At 47.9% G+C, this 22,244-nt stretch overlaps 1 protein-coding gene across 1 annotated transcript in view; it reads right to left on the bottom strand.

Annotated features, from left to right (window-relative positions):
- RIOK1 (RIO kinase 1) overlaps positions 1-22,244 on the bottom strand; it is a 207,602-nt gene that overhangs the window by 72,106 nt on the left and 113,252 nt on the right. Inside the window, exons 10-11 of the mRNA XM_063923108.1 lie at positions 14,770-14,907; positions 12,628-12,731 (exon numbers count right to left, since the gene is read on the bottom strand). Of these exons, the coding sequence (XP_063779178.1) occupies positions 12,628-12,731; positions 14,770-14,907 (242 nt within the window). The remainder of the gene's footprint in view (positions 1-12,627; positions 12,732-14,769; positions 14,908-22,244) is intronic.

Genomic DNA, 22,244 nt, shown 5'->3' with positions numbered 1-22,244 from the left:
GCAGACACAGTACGCAATGGGACGGGTGCCAAGCATCCTCTACGGACTAAGAGAAAAGGATTTACCAGTAGGTATTAAAATCCTATTTTCTCATACGTCCTAGAGGATGCTGGGGACAAAGGACCATGGGGTTTATACCAAAGCTCCAGACCGGGCGGGAGAGTGCGGACGACTCTGCAGCACCGATTGAGCAAACATGAGGTCCCCATCAGCCAGGGTATCAAACTTGTAGAGCTTAGCAAAAGTGTTTGAACCCGACCAAGTATCCGCTCGGCAAAGTTAAACCGCAGAGACTCCTTGGGCATCCGCCCAAGAAGAGCCCATCTTCCAAGTAGAATGGGTCACCACCGACTTCGGTAACAGCAATCCAGCCATAGAACGCGCACGCCGAATCGTATCACAGATCTAGCGTGTAACAGACTGCAGAGACGCAGGCGCCCCAATCACGCTGGGAGCATACCGGACAAACAGAGCCTCTGTTTCCCCAATCTGAGCCAAATTGGCGACATAAATATTCAAAGCCCTGACTACATCGAGAGACCTTGAAACAGCCAATGCTTAAGAAACCACAGGCATTAAATAGGCTGGTTTCTGCGAAACACCAAAACCACTTTTGGCAGAACTATTATCCAAGTTCTCAATTCCGCTCTATCCACCTGGAAGATCAAACAGGGGCTCTTGTGAGACCCAGCCGCTACTTCCGTCATCTGCCTTGCGGACGCCAAAGCCAAAAGCATGACCACTCTCCAAGAGAGAAATTTTAACACAACCTTTCATAAAGGTTTCAATCCTTGTGACACAAGAAAACGCAACACCACGTCAAGGTCCCACGGTGCCAATGGGGGCACAAATGGAGGATGGATGTGCAGTACTCCTTCCACGAAGGTCCGAACTTCCGGAAAGGTTGCCAATTCTTTCTTGAAAGAAAATTTAGAAGGCCAAAACCGCACTTAAATAGAGCCTAACTTTAGGCCTGCAGCCACACCTACTTGCAAAGAATGGAGAAGAACGACTCAACTGAAATCTTCCGTAGTAGCCTTCTTGGATTCACACCAAGACACATATTTTCTCCAAACATGGTGGTAAGGCTTTTCCGTTACTTCTCTTCTAGCCTGAAGAAGTGTTGAAACGACTTCACTAGGAATACCCTTTCTGGCTAGGATATGGCGTTCAACCGCCACGCCGTCAAACGCAGCCGCAGTAAGTCTTGATACACTCCGGGATCTTGCTGTAACAGTTCCTCACGTAGAGGAATAGGCCAGGGATCTTCTATGAGTAAATCTTGAAGAACTGGATACCAAGCCCTCCTTGTTTAGACCGGAACAATGAGGATCGCCTGAACCTTTGTTCTTCTTACATTTATCACCTTCAGAAGAGTGAAAACGGAGGGGACCCATAGACCGACTGAAAACACCCAAGGTGTCCCGAGGACGCCCACCGCCATAGCTTGAGTGTCGCCTGACCTAGAACAATATCCCTGAGATCTCTCGTTGAGGCGAGACGCCAACATGTCCCATTGAGGCACTCCTCCGAGACTTGTCGCTTCAGTGAAAACTTCTCGATGACGACTGTATTTCTCCCGGATGGAGATTGCGTCTGCAGAGGAATCTATTTCTCCGTCGTTCACATCCGGAACGAAGACTGCTAATATAGCGTTTACCAGTCTTTCTACCCAGCGGAAAACTTTTTCGGCATCTGCCATTGCCGCTTTGCTCCTTGTTCCGCCCTAGCGGCTTACTTACACCACTGCTGTCAAGTCGTCCGACAGAATTAACACGGGCAGATCACGAAGCATATGTTCATTGAAAATAGTTCTTAATTCAAGAAATCTTATTTCAGACAAGCTTCCCAGCTTGACCTTTTCCTCTGGAAATACTTCCCTTGCTCCCCAGTCTCGGAGATCTGCATGCATGAACACCAGGATCTCATCCTGGATTCCGAACCTTCGTCCATCTAGGAGGTGAGAACTGAGCAGACACCACAGGAGCGATATCCTGGCCATTAGGATTATATTCCGGCTCATGTGCAGGTGAGACCCGGACCACATTTCCAACTGGCCCCGTGAAAACCACTCTGGCATTTTACCTGCTCACCGAAAAGGCCTCTTAGGCCGCACCCATCTTCTTCATCAATGGAACATATTGATGGATCGTCACAGCAAATCTGATCCGACTCCGGATCCTCAGACCTCTTTCCACAGGAATACACAGAACCTCAACCATTCAGTATCTACTCTGATACCCACCTCCGACGTCTGCGTCGTTGGGAACAACAGCCATTCCCTGTGTTGAAGAACAGTCAGAGAGAAGCAACGATTTGCACTTGTGTTTTGACCTCGCCTTTACAAGGAGAGTGTCCCAGAACAGAATAACAATGGCTCTCACTATTGAAATAATACCATCCTACTGCCATCACTCCGGTGAAATGGCAAAGACAATCCTGGTAAGGAGAAATCTTTGTTTTCCCTTAATTTTTTTTTTTTGTAAACAGGGACAGCAGGACAACGGCCTGAACCTGACGCAACTCTGGTATGGCGTCGCGTACTACCTCCCCTTCCAAAGGGGAAACGGCAAAATGTATTTTAAAAATCAGTGAGGGAAACCATCTGTAACGCCAGTATGTCCCCCTTTGGATTCTATAATTGACTCACAGGTCCAAGTCCATTCCCGGACTGACTGAAGAGTAGTAAACGAGCTCCAGCCAGATAGACCCAGCGACATGCGGTGGATGTGACAGAACAGAAAACGACATCCGCTTCTGCGAACCTAACGAGGCTGCAGAACTCTTACCTTTTTACCGTCCACAAACTGCACCGAAAGGGAAAAAAGAACTGTATCGAGCCGGTTAAAATGACTGCATCCCACAACAGAATGCGTCACCAACCGTTGTGAGGGAAACTAACTCACGAAGTTAGACTTACCAGTGGTATTCGCCGAGAATGACTGAACTGAGGCCTTCCCAAAAAGCGGTACACCGTCTCAGGGAAAAACTCCAGTATCTCTCGGAGTCAGTCTCAGCATTTCCCCGGCCACACCTCCTGTAGTCGCACGGCAGCCTGCCGCAATGTTATAGAGAAGAATCAATATAAGAAACATCCCCCACTCCCTTTAGGGCAATTCCATCGGATGGCTTTCCGAATATTAACTCCCCCCCATGTGCATGTAATGCAAATAGCATCAAAGCATAGAAATAAAATATCACTTAGCTTCCTGTATACGATCCTTTGTGACAGGGCCCCGTATCGACCAGGAGTTGACTTCCACAGTATTCTATCCGCGGCAGGAAAATAATAATCATTCGGAGTCCTCACTAGGATCTGAGACCAACTCTTCACGACCGACCTAGAGCTATATCAACAGAGCGACCAGCACATGAGAAGGAATACTTTTACTTCAGCATCCATTAAAATTGTAATATGAATATACATAATGTAATACACATATACCCACATATCCTATATATATACATATATATATATATATCATACATATAATCAGATTGTCCGGAACTGTCGGGTCCCAAGTGACATTAATGTGTTCTGAATGTGTATGACCATGTACCGAATGCCCCAGTTGTGGATCTAACAGGAAACCGTATGGTCGACAGAAAACCTAGTATTTGTCGACAGCAGAGAGTAGTAACCAGGCAAAATAACATTCTTGCGACCCCGAGGGGTCCGAGGGAAGTATACATACATAATTTAAATAACACTCCCCCACATATATTACCATGTCTGTGCTCGAACTACAGGCCCATGGAACCGTACCATACATATACCTAGAGATATATATATATATACACAGGTATAAGGCAGTTACAGCAAGTTAATATACACCCAGTAACAACAGGTGGTGCCGACAGGGTCACCCACATACTACTGTGTCTCCCATACAGTGTTTACTTATGAAAAAATAAGAATTTACTTACCGATAATTCTATTTCTCGTAGTCCGTAGTGGATGCTGGGGACTCCGTCAGGACCATGGGGTTTAGCGGCTCCGCAGGAGACAGGGCACAATAATAAAAGCTTTAGGATCAGGTGGTGTGCACTGGCTCCTCCCCCTATGACCCTTCTCCAAGCCTCAGTTAGGATACTGTGCCCGGACGAGCGTGCATAATAAGGAAGGATATTGAATCCCGGGTAAGACTCATACCAGCCACACCAATCACACCGTACAACCTGTGATCTGAACCCAGTTAACAGTATGATAACAACGAAGGAGCCTCTGAAAAGATGGCTCACAACAAGAATAACCCGATTTTTGTAACAATAACTATGTACAAGTATTGCAGACAATCCGCACTTGGGATGGGCGCCCAGCATCCACTACGGACTACGAGAAATAGAATTATCGGTAAGTAAATTCTTATTTTCTCTAACGTCCTAAGTGGATGCTGGGGACTCCGTCAGGACCATGGGGATTATACCAAAGCTCCCAAACGGGCGGGAGAGTGCGGATGACTCTGCAGCACCGAATGAGAGAACTCCAGGTCCTCCTCAGTCAGGGTGTGCCCCTGACCAAGTAGCAGCTCGGCAAAGTTGTAAAGCCGAGACCCCTCGGGCAGCCGCCCAAGATGAGCCCACTTCCTTGTGGAATGGGCTTTTACTGATTTTGGCTGTGGCAAGCCTGCCACAGAATGTGCAAGCTGAATTGTACTACAAATCCAGCGAGCAATCGTCTGCTTAGAAGCAGGAACACCCATCTTGTTGGGTGCATACAGGCTAAACAGCGAGTCAGATTTTCTGACTCCAGTCGTCCTGGAAACATATATTTTCAGGGCCCTGACAACGTCAAGTAACTTGGAGTCCTCCAAGTCCCTAGTAGCCGCAGGTACCACAATAGGTTGGTTCATGTGAAAAACAGAAAAAACCTTAAGGAGAAATTGAGGACGAGTCCTCAATTCTGCCCTGTCAGAATGAAAATTAAGTAAGGGCTTTTATATGATAAAGCCGCCCATTCTGACACACGCCTGGCTGAAGCCAGGGCTAATAGAATCTTCACCTTCCATGTGAAATATTTTAATTCCACAGTGATGAGTGGATCAGACCAATGTGACTTTAGGAAACTCAAAACAACATTGAGATCCCAAGGTGCCACTGGGGGCACAAAAGGAGGCTGTATATGCAGTACCCCTTTTACAAACGTCTGAACTTCAGGCACTGAAGCCAGTTCTTTCTGGAAGAAATTTGACAGGGTCGAAATTTGAACCTTAATGGACCCTAATTTTAGGCCCATAGACAGTCCTGTTTTCAGGAAATGTAGGAAACGACCCAGTTGGAATTCCTCTGTAGGGACCTTCTTGGCCTCACACCACGCAACATATTTTCGCCAAATGCGGTGAAAATGTTTTGCGGTTACATCCTTCCTGGCTTCGACCAGGGTAGGGATGACTTCATCTGGAATGCCCTTTCAGGATCCGGCGTTCAACTGCCATGCCGTCAAACGCAGCCGCGGTAAGTCTTGGAACAGACAAGGCCCCTGCTGGAGCAGGTCCTTTCTTAAAGGTAGAGGCCACGGTTCTTCCGTGAGCATCTCTTGAAGTTCCGGGTACCAAGTCCTTCTTGACCCATCCGGAACCACGAGTATCGTTCTTACTCATCTCCTTCCTATGATTCTCAGTACTTTTGGTATGAGATGCATAGGAGGGAACACATACCCTGACTGGTACACCCACAGTGTTACCAGAGCGTCCACCGCTATTGCCTGAGGGTCCCTTGACCTGGCGCAATATTTGTCTAGTTTTTTGTTCAGGCGGGACGCCATCATGTCCACCTTTGGTTTTTACCAACGGTTTACAATCATGTGGAAGACTTCCCGCTGAAGTCCCCACTCTCCCGGGTGGAGGTTATGCCTGCTGAGGAAGTTTGCTTCCCAGTTTTCCACTCCCGGAATTAACACTGCTGAGAGTGTTATCACATGATTTTTCGCCCAGCGAAGAATCCTTGCAGTTTCTGCCATTTCCCTCCTGCTTCATGTGCCGCCCTGTCTGTTTACGTGGGCGACTGCCGTGATGTTGTCCCACTGGATCAATACCGGCTGACCTTGAAGCAGAGGTCTTGCTAAGCTTAGAGCCTTGTAAATTGCCCTTAGCTCCAGTATATTTATGTGGAGAGAAGTCTCCAGACTTGATCACACTCCCTGGAAATTTTTTCCTTGTGTGACTGCTCCCCAGCCACTCAGGCTGGCATCCGTGGTCACCAGGACCCAGTCCTGAATGTCGAATCTGCGGCCCTTTCATAGATGAGCACTCTGCAGCCACCGCAGAAGAAAACACCCTTGTCCTTGGAGACAGGGTTATCCGCTGATGCATCTGAAGATGCGATCCGGACCATTTTCCCAGCAGATTCCACTGAAAGGTTCTTGCGTGAAATCTACCGAATGGGATCGCTTTGTAAGAAACCACCATTTTTCACAGGACCCTTGTGCAATGATGCACTGATACTTTTCCTGGTTTTAGGAGGTTCCTGACTAGCTCGGATAACTCCCTGGTCTTCTTCTCCGGGAGAAAAAATCCTTTTCTGGACTGTGTCCAGAATCATTCCTAGGAACATTAGACGTGTCGTCGGAAAAAGCTGCGATTTTGGAATATTTAGAATCCACTCGTGCTGTCGTAGAACTACTTGAGATAGTGCTACTCCGACCGCCAACTGTTCTCTGGACCTTGCCCTTATCAGGAAAGCGTCCATATTTCTTTTAGGAAGAATCATCATTTCGGCCATTACCATGGTAAAGACCCGGGGTGCCGTGGACAATCCAAACGGCAGCGTCTGAACTGATAGTGACAGTTCTGTACCACGAACCTGAGATACCCTTGGTGAGAAGGGCAAAATTTGGACATGTAGGTAAGCGTCCCTGATATCCAGTGACACCATATCGTCCTGGTTCGCTATCACTGCTCTGAGTGACTCCATCTTGATTTGAACCCTTGTATGTAATTGTTCAAATCTTTTAGATCTCACCGAGCCGTTTGGCTTCAGTACCACAATATAGTGTGGAATAATACCCCTTCCCTTGTTGTAGGAGGGGTACTTTGATTATCACCTGCTGGGAATACAGCCTGTGAATTTTTTTCCAATACTGCCTCCCTGTCGGAGGGAGACGTTGGTAAAGCAGACTTCAGGAACTTGTGAGGGGAAGACGTCTCGAATTTCCAATGTACACCTGAAATACTACGTGTAGGATCCAGGAGTCCACTTGCGAGTGAGCCCACTGCGTGCTGAAACTCTTGAGATGACCCCCCACCGCACCTGAGTCCGCTTGTATGGCCCCAGCGTCATGCTGCGGACTTGGCAGAAGCTGTGGAGGACTTCTGTTCCTGGGAATGGGCTGCCTGCTGCAGTCTTCTTCCCTTTCCTCTAACCCTGGGCAGATATGACTGGCCTTTTGCCCGCCTGCCTTTATGGGTACGAAAGGACTGAGACTGAAAAGACTGTGTCCTTTTCTGCTGAGATGTGACTTGGGGTAACAAAAGTGGATTTTCCAGCTGTTGCCATGGCCACCAGGTCCGATGGACCGCCCCTTTATACGGCAATACTTCCATGTGCCGTCTGGAATCTGCATCACCTGACCACTGTCGTGTCTATAAACATCGTCTGGCAGATATGGACATCACATCTACTCTTGATGCCAGAATGCAAATATCCCTCTGCGCATCTCGCATATATAGAAATGCATCCTTAAAATGCTCTATAGTCAATAAAATATTGTTCCTGTCAAGGGTATCAATATTTTCAGTCAGGAAATCCGACCAAGCCCCCCCAGCGCTGCACATCCAGGCTGAGGCGATTGCTGGTCGTAGTATAACACCAGTATGTGTGTATATACTTTTTAGGATATTTTTCAGCTTCCTATCAGCTGGCTCTTTGAGGGCGGCCGTATCTGGAGACGGTAACGCCACTTGTTTTTATAAGCGTGTGAGCGCCTTATCCACCCTAAGGTGTGTTTTCCAACTCGCCCTCACTTCTGGCGGGAAAAGGTATACCTCCAATAATTTTCTATCGGAGGAAACCCACGTATCATCACACACTTTAATTTATCTGATTCAGGAAAAACTACAAGTAGATTATTCCCACCCTACATAATACCCTTATTTGTGGTACTTGTAGTATCAGAAATATGTAACACCTCCTTCATTGCCCTTAACATGTAACGTGTGGCCCTAAAGGAAAATACGTTTGTTTCTTCACCGTCGACACTGAAGTCAGTGTCCGTGTCTGTGTCTGTGTCGACCAACTGAGGTAAATGGGCGTTTTTACAAGCCCCTGACGGTGTCTGAGACGCCTGGACAGGTACTAATTTGTTTGCCGGCCGTCTCATGTCGTCAACCGACCTTGCATCGTGTTGACATTATCACGTAATTCCTAAATAAGCCATCCATTCCGGTGTCGACTCCCTAGAGAGTGACATCACCAATACAGGCAATTTGCTCCGCCTCCTCACCAACATCGTCCTCCTACATGTCGACACACACGTACCGACACACAGCACACACACAGGGAATGCTCTGATAGAGGACAGGACCCCACTAGCCCTTTGGGGAGACAGAGGGAGAGTTTGCCAGCACACACCAAAAACGCTATAATTATACAGGGACAACCCCTTATACAAGTGTTCTCCCTTATAGCATTTTCACATATGTAATCATATCGCCAAATAAGTGCCCCTCCTCTCTGTTTTAACCCTGTTTCTGTAGTGCAGTGCAGGGGAGAGCCTGGGAGCCTTCCTCACAGCAGAGCTGAGCAGGAAAATGGCGCCGTGTGCTGAGGAGAATAGGCCCCGCCCCCTAAAACGGCGGGCTCTTCTCCCGGAGTTTGTGAGATCTGGCAGGGGTTAAATACATCCATATAGCCTCAAGGGCTATATGTGATGTATTTTAGCCATAAAAAAGGTATAATACATTGCTGCCCAGGGCGCCCCCCCCAGCGCCCTGCACCCTCAGTGACCGCTGGTATGAAGTGTGCTGACAACAATGGCGCACAGCTGCAGTGCTGTGCGCTACCTTATGAAGACTGAAAGTCTTCTGCCGCCTGTTTCTGGACCTCTGGACCTCTTCAACTTCGGCATCTGCAAGGGGGGTCGGCGGCACGGCTCCGGGACGAACCCCAGGGTGAGACCTGTGTTCCGACTCCCTCTGGAGCTAATGGTGTCCAGTAGCCTAAGAAGCAAATCCATCCTGCACGCAGGTGAGTTTACTTCTCTCCCCTAAGTCCCTCGTAGCAGTGAGCCTGTTGCCAGCAGGACTCACTGAAAATAAAAAACCTAACTTAAACTTTTATTCTAAGCAGCTCAGGAGAGCCACCTAGATTGCACCCTTCTCGGCCGGGCACAAAGATCTAACTGAGGCTTGGAGGAGGGTCATAGGGGGAGGAGCCAGTGCACACCACCTGATCCTAAAGCTTTTATTATTGTGCCCTGTCTCCTGCGGAGCCGCTAAACCCCATGGTCCTGACGGAGTCCCCAGCATCCACTTAGGACGTTAGAGAAACATCCAGTACCGACCTGCTGACACTGTATCTGCTGATTTAAGTACCAACAGGCGTTGGCGATGCCGACAGCGATCCCCACAGCTACTTGTGACAGAGCACTCCCGCATGTCGACACATGTGGGCTAACAAGCTATAGTGGGTACATCTGACAGGGAACCCACGGACTTATATGCACAACAATAATGATTATACACCCATTATCGAAAACAGTGATATATTTCTCTCAATATAGCACTAACAACTCTGTGTCCCCCCTCGTTTTTACAGTATACACTTCTTTGGCGGGGACACAAAGAAAAATGGCACTGAATCTGTTGTAAGGGCTAAGCTCAGCCCCTTCCCGGCGCGCTTCAGCCCCGTTAATAACATTGCTTTTAAACCGGTGGGGGTCCATAAACAGCACCTACATACTGTATATATGCTCTTATGCCACCCTCAGAGAGGTACATATTGCTGCTCAGGGCGCCCCCCCCTGCGCCCTGCACCCTCGGAAAGACGTTGGGTGTGTAGGCGCAATGGCGCGCAGCGTGACCGCTGCTTTCACTGGTGGGGGTATCGGACACGGTGCCCGGGCACCGAATATTCCACTCTTTCCCGCGTGTTTGACCCTCAGTAACCAGCTGCCCAGGGCGCTCCCCCCAGCGCCCTGCACCCTGTGAAGTGCCGTTGGTGTGTGGGAGCATGGAGCGCAGCGCGACCGCCGCGCTGTACCTCCGTTACTGAAGTCTTCTGCCGCCACTGAAGTCTTCTGTTCTTCTAATACTCACCCGGCTTCCTTCTTCTGGCTTCTGTGAGGGCGTTGACGGCGCGGCTCCGGGAACAAGCAGCTAGGCGAACCAAGTGATCGAACCCTCTGGAGCTAATGGTGTCCAGTAGCCTAAGAAGCAGAGCCCTTGAACTAAAAAGAACTAGGTCTGACTTCTCTCCCCTCACTCCCACGAAGCAGGCAGCTTGTAGCCAGCAGGTCTCCCTGAAAATAAAAAACCTAACATAAAGTCTTTAGAGAAACTCAGTAGAGCTCCCCTAGTGTGTGCCTAGTCACTCCTGGGTACAGAGTCTAACTGAGGTCTGGAGGAGGGGCATAGAGGGAGGAGCCAGTTCACACCCATTCAAAGTCTTATAGTGTGCCCATATCCCCTGCGGATCCAGTCTATACCCCATGGTCCTTACGGAGTCCCCAGCATCCTCTAGGACGTATGAGAAAAAAACCATGTATTAATCCCCACATATAACCACCATTTTCACTTCTCTGCTCTGCTAACAGGCAATCCTAGGAATCAAACACCTCAGCCTGCCAAGTAGAGAGGGGGAAGTGGTCAACCGTCATGCCTCACTAGAAGAGGGCAGATCATGGCGCCAGAAAAGGCTTAAAACCCCTCTCCTGCTGTTGCCCGTTAACAAATTCAGTCATCAGAATCAGCAGATGTCACAAAGACACCCTTCAGTGGTGCTGTGGACCGGGATCCTGGGAAGAGGACTTGCAGTCTAGTGTTGCCACCGCTATATCTTAGATAGTGAAGTGGTGGCTCTCTGTGGAGCTGGAGAGAGAAGAGCACACCCGCTCATCTAACTAGCTGTCCCACTCTGGCAGACAAGCTGTAAACAGAGTATGAGGTGCATGTGGGAGGGGATAGAGTGGGTAGAACCTAACATTTATGCCCTTATTTATCAATGAGTGATAATTTTCACTGTGAGTGATAAATTGCACCAGCCAATCCACTCCTAACTTCCATGTCACAGGCTGGGTTTGAAAAATGACAGTTAGGAGCTGATTGGCTGGTGCAATTTATCACTCACAGTGAAATTTATCACTCATTGATAAATAAGGGCATTAATATTTTAGGGCCTGAAGTCCTCAGCCAGCGCTCTACCCAACAAAACTGCCAGTGGATGCTAGAAGAAGAAAGTTTGGTTGAGTACAGAGACAAAGAAAGACATGCTGTGACTGGTTGATGGAGAGAGTATGTGTGTTGGGGGCATGGGATAGGTGCCCTTCATCTGCAGAATGGACTTAAAGAGCCATACACATCCGCAAACTACACGTATCTGCAAATTCAAAATTAGCCAGGGACAGCAGACCGTACAAATTAAATAAAAGAAAGTAAAAAGTACTTTCCTGAGAGGAAGGTGATTCAAAGAGAGCCAGGAGTCAGATGGCTAATAAGTTGTTGTGCCCCTTTATCACACAGGACCACTGGCTGGACTAAAAATAGACAAATGCTTCTGCAAGTGCTTTATAACAGGGTTGCCTGCAGAGGAGACTCATTTGCTTGCTTGTATATACCTTTGTCCTCATTCACACTGCATTCTGTTCATTGTACATTCCTCCAACTACAAACCTCTGAATCCACAAAGTCTAACACAGATCATCTTGCGCCTTTGGAGAAATATTTCTAGTGTCTGGCTTTCCCAGTGTGACACTATCATGACTAGAGACTCAGTAAAGCAACCAACAATCATTTCCTCCATGGTTTTAGTAGAGACAGGGGAAGGGGTAAGGGAGTCACCTGCTGGGAGCATGCATAGGGGTTGATTCAGTAGGACATGTGGATTTGCTGAAATCACTATGGAGCAATTTCAACACATCAGCGCATGCATGAGGTCTTAAACTGTGTTCTCTTCAGAACGCAGTTTAAGAACTGGAGGGGGGGGGGGGGGTTGGAATGTGGCGTCGACGTAGCATTTAGTGGGCGTCGACACCCTGTTTAAGGGTCACGGTCTGGACAATTGCTGGGGCGGGTCGATGGGGCTGCGTGATGTCACACGCAGCCGCAGCGATCAAAAAGATGGTGGGTAGATGTCTGAATTTGCAGCTAGGCTGCGTAGGCAGGGGGCAACCCTACACGTGATGCACTAGCATGTTTGCGGAGTGGAGTGGGGAGGGGAGCAAGACCCAGCATACAGGGCAGACTTGCTGAATTAGGCCAATAGCACTCAGTATGCAAAAAAAAAAAAAAAAAAAGGTGGTGTTCCCACATCTTCTGAAGGGCACTGGAATAAATAGGTGGCTATAAAGGGAATGCTGGTAATTGTTTTTACCCAAAGCAATGACTCCTGGAGGGTGGTATCTAACTTATAGTGTGCGGCCTCTTACTGCACATACAGAGTGGTTAGAATTCGATAAAGAGATCTATAACTCACCATTTACATTACCACAGTCCTTCCGTAGGAATTCCAAAGCATGCGGGTGATCATGTTCCACTGACTGAGATACATCAATTATATATACCTGTCCATTGTTAAATCTGAACAGAATAAAAAATAATCATATTTAGTTAAACCATAGGAGACACACACAGAAAAAACAAATGTTACTTACAGCTACCAGCAAGCGTTACCATCATTTGATGCCTAGAAATGCTGTAATACCAACAAGGATTAACAGAATCTGGAAAAGCTCAGTACTGCACGAAGAATGATGTGTATATAACACCCAAAAAATAATATGCCACTACAAAATACAAGTTATGCTGGGAACACTACCGATGTTCTTAAATTGGCAGAGCATATATTGATTTAGCTATTTGTCCCAATTTTTCCGTAAACCTGGCCCCAAAGCGTTACATTTTCTGCCTGCACAGAGGAGACCTCGGAAACAAGCTGCATACTTAGCCACAGCTCTGACTAGCCGAATCTCACCCAATGTGACCATGCACATGTGGCACCAAACTGGAACATGATTCTGATTGTTTATGTCTGAGATGCATGACGGGCTTATGTGTGGTCTGCATTACAGGTGAGGATTTATTGACATATATGATTACGTAGAAATAGCTTTATACAAGTAAGCTGGAAACACAGCAAAAAATACAATATAACGACACTGGGCCTGATTTAGAGATCCATGGAAGTCAGTCACAGATGTGCCAGCATTGAATGCTTGGAAATAAATGTGACTCTTAGCATGTATTCAGTCAGATACATCTATGCTGCCTCTATCCATCTGTTGTGAAAGCAGCTATCATCCCAACTCGCATTTACTCCAGCCCTATCCTTGGTGCAATGCAGCTCTCTAACATCAGACAGATCTCTGCATATGCTCAACTCTGAATAGCCCACTCTCCTGTAACACTTAGGCCTGGTACACTCTGGTCGATACATCATCCATTCTATCGAACGGACGATATACTGGTAGCGGATCAGTGGGTATGTGCACCCATTAGGTCTGTGAACAACCTCGCTCACAGACCTCCTGTGTCGGCTCTGCAGCACAGTCGACGCAGATATATCTTGCAGATATATCAGCGGGTGAACCTCCAACCGCCCATACACTGACTTCAGGGACCGCTAACACTGACGTCACAGCTGAAAGGACAAATTCAAATGCCCAACCAGTTGTGATGTCTAGATCAACATTTCAAGTGTCCGATCGCTAAGTGTGTATGCTTACCAGAACTGGCCGCGTAGTTGGCGCGATGGTCAGTCATTTATCGATTTAATGCTGTAGTGTGTACCCAGCTAAGTTGCAATACCCACTTGCAACTCATTTACACTTATTCAGCATCAAATGGAGAGATGATATGCAAGAGACTCTGAATCGCCCATAGGTAGTCAATGCTGTGTACATTCAGATGAATTTGCAGTGAAAAAACTAAGTCCCATAGGAGGGTATCCGATTACCCGTGTTAAAACATCGGGAGAGAAAAATAGATTATTTTTTGGGGGCGATTTTTCCAAATGTTTCACAATTATTATTATACAGGTTATACAATTAAGATTGCCGGTAAAAAAGACAAACATTTTCTCATGAAAACACACAAGTTCAGCAGGAAAACTGAGCTGCTTTCTAGAATTTGGTTTCACCTGACCGAGGCAGGTGAAACAAAATCCCTGATAAGCTGCGGCTCATCAGAATTAATTGGATAGAACCCCGTCAAAGAAATTACCAGCAGTCATTGACCGCAGGTAATTAGATATCGCCCATAGTCTATAGTTTTTTCCTATACTCTAAACTTCTGAATTCTTGCAATATCAGCACACAGGCAAGCTGAGAACCTTGTGTTACTATACACCAGGCCTGGACAACCTGTGGCTCTCCATATGCTGTGAAATTACAAATCCCAGCATGCCCTGCCACAGTTTTGTTATTAGGGAATGCAAAAACTGTGACAGGGCATGCTGGGATGTGTAGTTCCACAACAGCTGGAGAGCCACAGGTTGGCCAGGCCTGCTATACACAAAGACCTTCCATAAAGCTTATGAATCTTTCTAAGATTTACCCTCCAGACATCAATTGCTCCACTAAGCATCACATGCCAATTACTGACAAATTAGCTCACTTACAGCATGTTAAATTCACTGAGATCTGCATGCACAAGCCTGGCATCCTGGTACATTCTTCTCATGTAGTGTATAACGTCCAAGTAAATCTCTCGGGCCTTAGAATCTGACAACTGGACATTCTTCAACAAAGGAGCAGGCCTTACAAAAGGAAGCAGAGGTTTCATGTGAAGGATACTTAATAGAAATAAAGCAAATGCATAAAGATTTATGACTGTGTATATGTCACCCAGGGTAAAATAAAATAGATTCACAAGAAAAAATAAAGTTCTCTACCAGAAAATAGTCACCTCTTACAAGAGGAGGCACTGACAGAAATGATGCATTGAGGAAATATCTTTAAAAAAAAATAAGAATTTACTTACCGATAATTCTATTTCTCGTAGTCCGTAGTGGATGCTGGGAACTCCGTAAGGACCATGGGGAATAGCGGCTCCGCAGGAGACTGGGCACAAAAGTAAAGCTTTAGGACTACCTGGTGTGCACTGGCTCCTCCCCCTATGACCCTCCTCCAAGCCTCAGTTAGGATACTGTGCCCGGACGAGCGTACACAATAAGGAAGGATTTTGAATCCCGGGTAAGACTCATACCAGCCACACCAATCACACCGTACAACCTGTGATCTGAACCCAGTTAACAGCATGATAACAGAGGAGCCTCTGAAAAGATGGCTCACAACAATAATAACCCGATTTTTGTAACAATAACTATGTACAAGTATTGCAGACAATCCGCACTTGGGATGGGCGCCCAGCATCCACTACGGACTACGAGAAATAGAATTATCGGTAAGTAAATTCTTATTTTCTCTGACGTCCTAGTGGATGCTGGGAACTCCGTAAGGACCATGGGGAATATACCAAAGCTCCCAAACGGGCGGGAGAGTGCGGATGACTCTGCAGCACCGAATGAGAGAACTCCAGGTCCTCCTCAGCCAGGGTATCAAATTTGTAGAATTTAGCAAACGTGTTTGCCCCTGACCAAGTAGCTGCTCGGCAAAGTTGTAACGCCGAGACCCCTCGGGCAGCCGCCCAAGATGAGCCCACCTTCCTTGTGGAATGGGCTTTTACAGATTTTGGCTGTGGCAGGCCTGCCACAGAATGTGCAAGCTGAATTGTACTACAAATCCAACGAGCAATAGTCTGCTTAGAAGCAGGAGCACCCAGCTTGTTGGGTGCATACAGGATAAACAGCGAGTCAGATTTCCTGACTCCAGCCGTCCTGGAAACATATATTTTAAAGGCCCTGACTACGTCCAACAACTTGGAGTCCTCCAAGTCACTAGTAGCCGCAGGTACCACAATAGGTTGGTTCAGATGAAACACTGAAACCACCTTAGGGAGAAAATGAGGACGAGTCCTCAATTCCGCCCTGTCTGAATGGAAGATCAGATAAGGGCTTTTACAGGATAAAGCCCGCCAATTCTGACACGTGCCTGGCCGAGGCCAGGGCCAACAACATGACCACTTTCCATGTGAGATATTTTAACTCCACAGATTCAAGTGGTTCAAACCAATGTGACTTTAGGAACCCCAAAACTACATTGAGATCCCAAGGTGCCACTGGAGGCACAAAAGGAGGCTGTATATGCAGTACCCCTTTTACAGACGTCTGAACTTCAGGTAGTGAAGCTAGTTCTTTCTGGAAGAAAATTGACAGGGCCGAAATTTGAACCTTAATGGACCCCAATTTTAGGCCCATAGACACTCCTGTTTACAGGAAATGCAGGAATCGACCTAGTTGAAATTCCTCCATCGGGGCCTTACTGGCCTCGCACCACGCAACATATTTTCGCCAAATGCGGTGATAATGCTTTGCGGTTACATCCTTCCTGGCTTGACCAGGGTAGGGATGACTTCATCCGGAATGCCTTTTTCCTTCAGGATCCGACGTTCAACCGCCCTGCCGTCAAACGCAGCCGCGGTAAGTCTTGGAATAGACAGGGTCCTTGCTGGAGCAGGTCCCTTCTTAGAGGTAGAGGCCACGGGTCGTCCGTGAGCATCTCTTGAAGTTCCGGGTACCAAGTCCTTCTTGGCCAATCCAGAGCCACGAGTATAGTTCTTACTCCCCTCCGTCTTATAATTCTCAGTACTTTTGGTATGAGAGGAAGAGGAGGGAACACATACACTGACTGGTACACCCACGGTGTTACCAGAGCGTCCACAGCTATTGCCTGAGGGTCCCTTGACCTGGCGCAATACCTGTCCAATTTTTTGTTTAGGCGGGACGCCATCATGTCTACCTTTGGTTTTTCCCAATGGTTTACAATCATGTGGAAGACTTCTGGGTGAAGTCCCCACTCTCCCGGGTGAAGGTCGTGCCTGCTGAGGAAGTCTGCTTCCCAGTTGTCCACTCCCGGAATGAACACTGCTGACAGTGCTCTCACATGATTTTCCGCCCAGCGAAAAATCCTTGCAGCTTCTGCCATTGCCCTCCTGCTTCTTGTGCCGCCCTGTCTGTCTACGTGGGCGACTGCCGTGATGTTGTCCGACTGGATCAGCACCGGCTGACCTTGAAGCAGAGGTCTTGCTTGGCTTAGGGCATTGTAAATGGCCCTTAGCTCCAAAATATTTATGTGAAGTGATGTCTCCAGGCTTGACCACAAGCCCTGGAAATTTCTTCCCTGTGTGACTGCTCCCCAGCCTCGCAGGCTGGCATCCGTGGTCACCAGGACCCAGTCCTGAATGCCGAATCTGCGGCCCTCTAGAAGATGAGCACTCTGCAACCACCACAGGAGAGACACCCTTGTCTTTGGTGACAGGGTTATCCGCTGATGCATCTGAAGATGCAATCCGGACCATTTGTCCAGCAGGTCCCACTGGAAAGTTCTTGCGTGGAATCTGCCGAATGGAATTGCTTCGTAGGAAGCCACCATTTTTCCCAGGACCCTTGTGCACTGATACTTGGCCTGGTTTTAGGAGGTTTCTGACTAGTTCGGATAACTCCCTGGCTTTCTCCTCCGGGAGAAAACACCTTTTTCTGGACTGTGTCCAGGATCATCCCTAGGAATAGAAGGCGTGTCGTCGGGATCAGCTGCGATTTTGGAATATTGAGAATCCAACCGTGCTGCCGCAGCACTATCTGAGATAGTGCTACCCCGACTTCCAACTGTTCCCTGGATCTTGCCCTTATCAGGAGATCGTCCAAGTAAGGGATAACTAAAACTCCCTTCTTTCGAAGGAGTATCATCATTTCGGCCATTACCTTGGTAAAGACCCGGGGTGCCGTGGACAATCCAAACGGCAGTGTCTGAAACTGATAGTGACAGTTCTGTACCACAAACCTGAGGTACCCTTGGAGAAGGGTAAATTGGGACATGTAGGTAAGCATCTTTGATGTCCAGAGAGACCATATAGTCCCCTTCTTCCAGGTTTGCAATCACTGCTCTGAGTGACTCCATCTTGAATTTGAACCTTTGTATGTAAGTGTTCAAGGATTTTAGATTTAAAATTGGTCTCACCGAGCCGTCCGGCTTCGGTACCACAAATAGTGTGGAATAGTACCCCTTTCCCTGTTGCAGGAGGGGTACCTTGATTATCACCTGCTGGGAATACAGCCTGTGAATGGCTTGCAATACTGTCTCCCTGTCTGAGGGAGACGTCGGTAAAGCAGACTTTATGAAACGGCGAGGGGGAGACGTCTCGAATTTCTTGAGACGGGCCCCCACCGTGCCTGAGACCGCTTGTAAAGCCCCAGCGTCATGCTGAGGACTTTGCGGAGGCGGGAGAGGGCTTTTGTTCCTGGGAATTGGCTGTTTGCTGCAGCCTTTTTCCTCTCCCTCTGCCACGTGGCAGAAATGAGGCGCCTTTTGCCCGCTTGCCCTTATGGGGCCGAAAGGACTGCGCCTGATAATACGGCGTCTTCTTAGGTTGAGAAGCTACCTGGGGTAAAAATGTGGATTTTCCAGCCGTTGCCGTGGCCACCAGGTCTGTTAGACCTACCCCAAATAACTCCTCCCTTTTATAAGGCGATACTTCCATAAGCCTTTTGGAATCAGCATCACCTGACCACTGTCTTGTCCATAACCCTCTTCTGGCAGAAATGGACAGCGCACTTACTCTTGATGCCAGTCGGCAAATATCCCTCTGTGCATCACGCATATATAGAAATGCATCTTTTAAATGCTCTATAGTTAGTAATATACTGTCCCTATCTAGGGTATCAATATTGTCAGTCAGGGAATCCGACCAAGCCACCCCAGCACTGCACATCCAGGCTGAGGCGATTGCTGGTCGCAGTATCACACCCGTGTGAGTGTATATACATTTTAGGATATTTTACTGCTTTCTGTCAGCAGGTTCCTTAAGGGCGGCCGTATCCGGGGACGGTAGTGCCACCTGTTTAGACAAGCGTGTGAGCGCTTTATTCACCCTAAGGGGTGTTTCCCAACGTGCCCTATCCTCTGGCGGGAAGGGGTATGATGCTAATAACTTTTTAGGAATTAACAGTTTTTATCGGGGGAAACCCACGCATCATCACACACTTCATTTAATTCCTCAGATGCAGGAAAAACTACAGGCAGTTTTTTCTCACATAACATAATACCCTTTTTAGTGGTACTGGTATTATCAGAAATGTGTAAAAACATTTTCCATAGCCTCAATCATGTAACGTGTGGCCCTACTGGAAGTCACATTCGTCTCTTAATCGTCGACACTGGAGTCAGTATCCATGTCGGCGTCTGTATCTGCCATCTGCGGTAACGGGCGTTTTAGAGCCCCAGATGGCTTTTGAGACACCTAGACAGGCACAGGCTGAGTCGCCGGCTGTCTCATGTCATCAATCTTTTGTAAGGAGCTGACACTGTCACATAATTCCTTCCATAAGCTCATCCACTCAGGTGTCGACTCCCTAGGGGGTGACATCTCTGTTACAGGCAATTGCTCCGCCTCCACCTCATTTTCCTCCTCATACATGTCGACACAACGTACCGACACACAGCACACACACAGGGAATGCTCTGATAGAGGACAGGACCCCACTAGCCCTTTGGGGAGACAGAGGGAGAGTATGCCAGCACACACCAGAGCACTATATATATAATAAGAATTTACTTACCGATAATTCTATTTCTCGGAGTCCGTAGTGGATGCTGGGGTTCCTGAAAGGACCATGGGGAATAGCGGCTCCGCAGGAGACAGGGCACAAAAGTAAAGCTTTTACAGGTCAGGTGGTGTGTACTGGCTCCTCCCCCCATGACCCTCCTCCAGACTCCAGTTAGGTACTGTGCCCGGACGAGCGTACACAATAAGGGAGGATTTTGAATCCCGGGTAAGACTCATACCAGCCACACCAATCACACCGTACAACTTGTGATCTAAACCCAGTTAACAGTATGATAACAGAGGAGCCTCTGAAAGATGGCTTCCTAAACAATAACCCGAATTAGTTAACAATAACTATGTACAAGTATTGCAGATAATCCGCACTTGGGATGGGCGCCCAGCATCCACTACGGACTCCGAGAAATAGAATTATCGGTAAGTAAATTCTTATTTTCTCTATCGTCCTAAGTGGATGCTGGGGTTCCTGAAAGGACCATGGGGATTATACCAAAGCTCCCAAACGGGCGGGAGAGTGCGGATGACTCTGCAGCACCGAATGAGAGAACTCCAGGTCCTCCTTTGCCAGGGTATCAAATTTGTAAAAATTTACAAACGTGTTCTCCCCTGACCACGTAGCTGCTCGGCAGAGTTGTAATGCCGAGACCCCTCGGGCAGCCGCCCAAGATGAGCCCACCTTCCTTGCGGAATGGGCCTTAACAGATTTAGGCTGTGGCAGGCCTGCCACAGAATGTACAAGTTGAATTTTGTTACAAATCCAACGAGCAATCGACTGCTTAGAAGCAGGTGCACCCAACTTGTTGGGTGCATACAGTATAAACAGCGAGTCAGATTTTCTGACTCCAGCCGTCCTTTAAATGTATATTTTTAAGGCTCTGACAACGTCCAGCAACTTGGAGTCCTTCAAGTCGTCTGTAGCCGCAGGCACTACAATAGGCTGGTTCAGGTGAAACGCTGATACCACCTTAGGGAGAAAATGCGGACGCGTCCGCAGCTCTGCCCTATGTCGAATGGAAAATTAAATAAGGGCTTTTATAAAACAAAGCCGCCAGTTCAGATACTCTCCCGGCCGAAGCCAGGGCCAGTAACATAGTCACTTTCCATGTGAGATATTTCAAATCCACATTCTTTAGTGGTTCAAACCAATTGGATTTGAGGAAATCTAAAACTACATTTAGATCCCACGGTGCCACCTTAGGCACCACAGGAGGCTGTATATGCAGTACTCCTTTGATAAAAATCTGGGCCTCAGGGACTGAGGCCAATTCTTTTTGGAAGAATATTGATAGGGCCGAAATTTGAACCTTAATAGATCCCAATTTGAGACCCATAGACAATCCTGATTGCAGGAAATGTAGGAAAACGACCCAGTTGAAATTCCTCCATCGGAGCACTCCGCTGCTCGCACCACGCAACATATTTTCGCCAAATACGGCGATAATGCTTCGCGGTGACTTCCTTCCTTGCCCTTATCAAGGTAGGAATGACTTCTTCTGGAATGCCTTTTCCTTTTAGGATCTGGCATTCAAACGCCATGCCGTCAAACGCAGCCGCGGTAAGTCTTGAAAAAGACAAGGACCCTGCTGAAGCAGGTCCCTTCTCAGAAGTAGAGGCCACGGATCGTCCGTGACCATCTCTTGAAGTTCCCGGTACCAAGTCCTTCTTGGCCAATCCGGAGCCACTAGTCTTACTCCTCTTTGCCGTATAATCCTCAATACCTTTGGTATGAGAGGCAGAGGAGGAAACACATATACCGACTGGTACACCCAAGGTGTTACCAGCGCGTCCACAGCTATTGCCTGCGGATCTCTTGACCTGGCGCAATACCTGTCCAGTGTTTTGTTGAGGCGAGACGCCATCATGTCCACCATTGGTTTTACCCAACGGTTTAATAGCATGTGGAAAACTTCTGGATGAAGTCCCCACTCTCCCGGGTGAAGGTCGTGTCTGCTGAGGAAGTCTGCTTCCCAGTTGTCCACGCCCGGGATGAATACTGCTGACAGTGCTATCACGTGATTCTCCGCCCAGCGAAGGATCCTGGCAGCTTCTGCCATTGCCCTCCTGCTTCTTGTGCCGCCCTGTCTGTTTACATGGGCGACTGCCGTGATGTTGTCCGACTGGATCAACACCGGTCTTCCTTGAAGCAGAGGTTCCGCCTGGCTTAGAGCATTGTAGATTGCTCTTAGTTCCAGAATGCTTATGTGAAGAGACTTTTTCAGGCTCGACCACACTCCCTGGAAATTTCTTCCCTGTGTGACTGCTCCCCAGCCTCTCAGGCTGGCATCCGTGGTCACCAGGATCCAATCCTGCATGCCGAATCTGCGGCCCTCCAATAGATGAGCCTCCTGTAACCACCACAGAAGGGATACCCTTGTCCTCGGCGACAGGGTTATCCGCAGGTGCATCTGAAGATGC

The sequence above is a fragment of the Pseudophryne corroboree genome, chromosome 5, assembly GCF_028390025.1.
Source record: "Pseudophryne corroboree isolate aPseCor3 chromosome 5, aPseCor3.hap2, whole genome shotgun sequence".
NCBI lineage: Eukaryota > Metazoa > Chordata > Amphibia > Anura > Myobatrachidae > Pseudophryne > Pseudophryne corroboree.
This window is presented reverse-complemented; position numbering and strand designations above follow the sequence as displayed.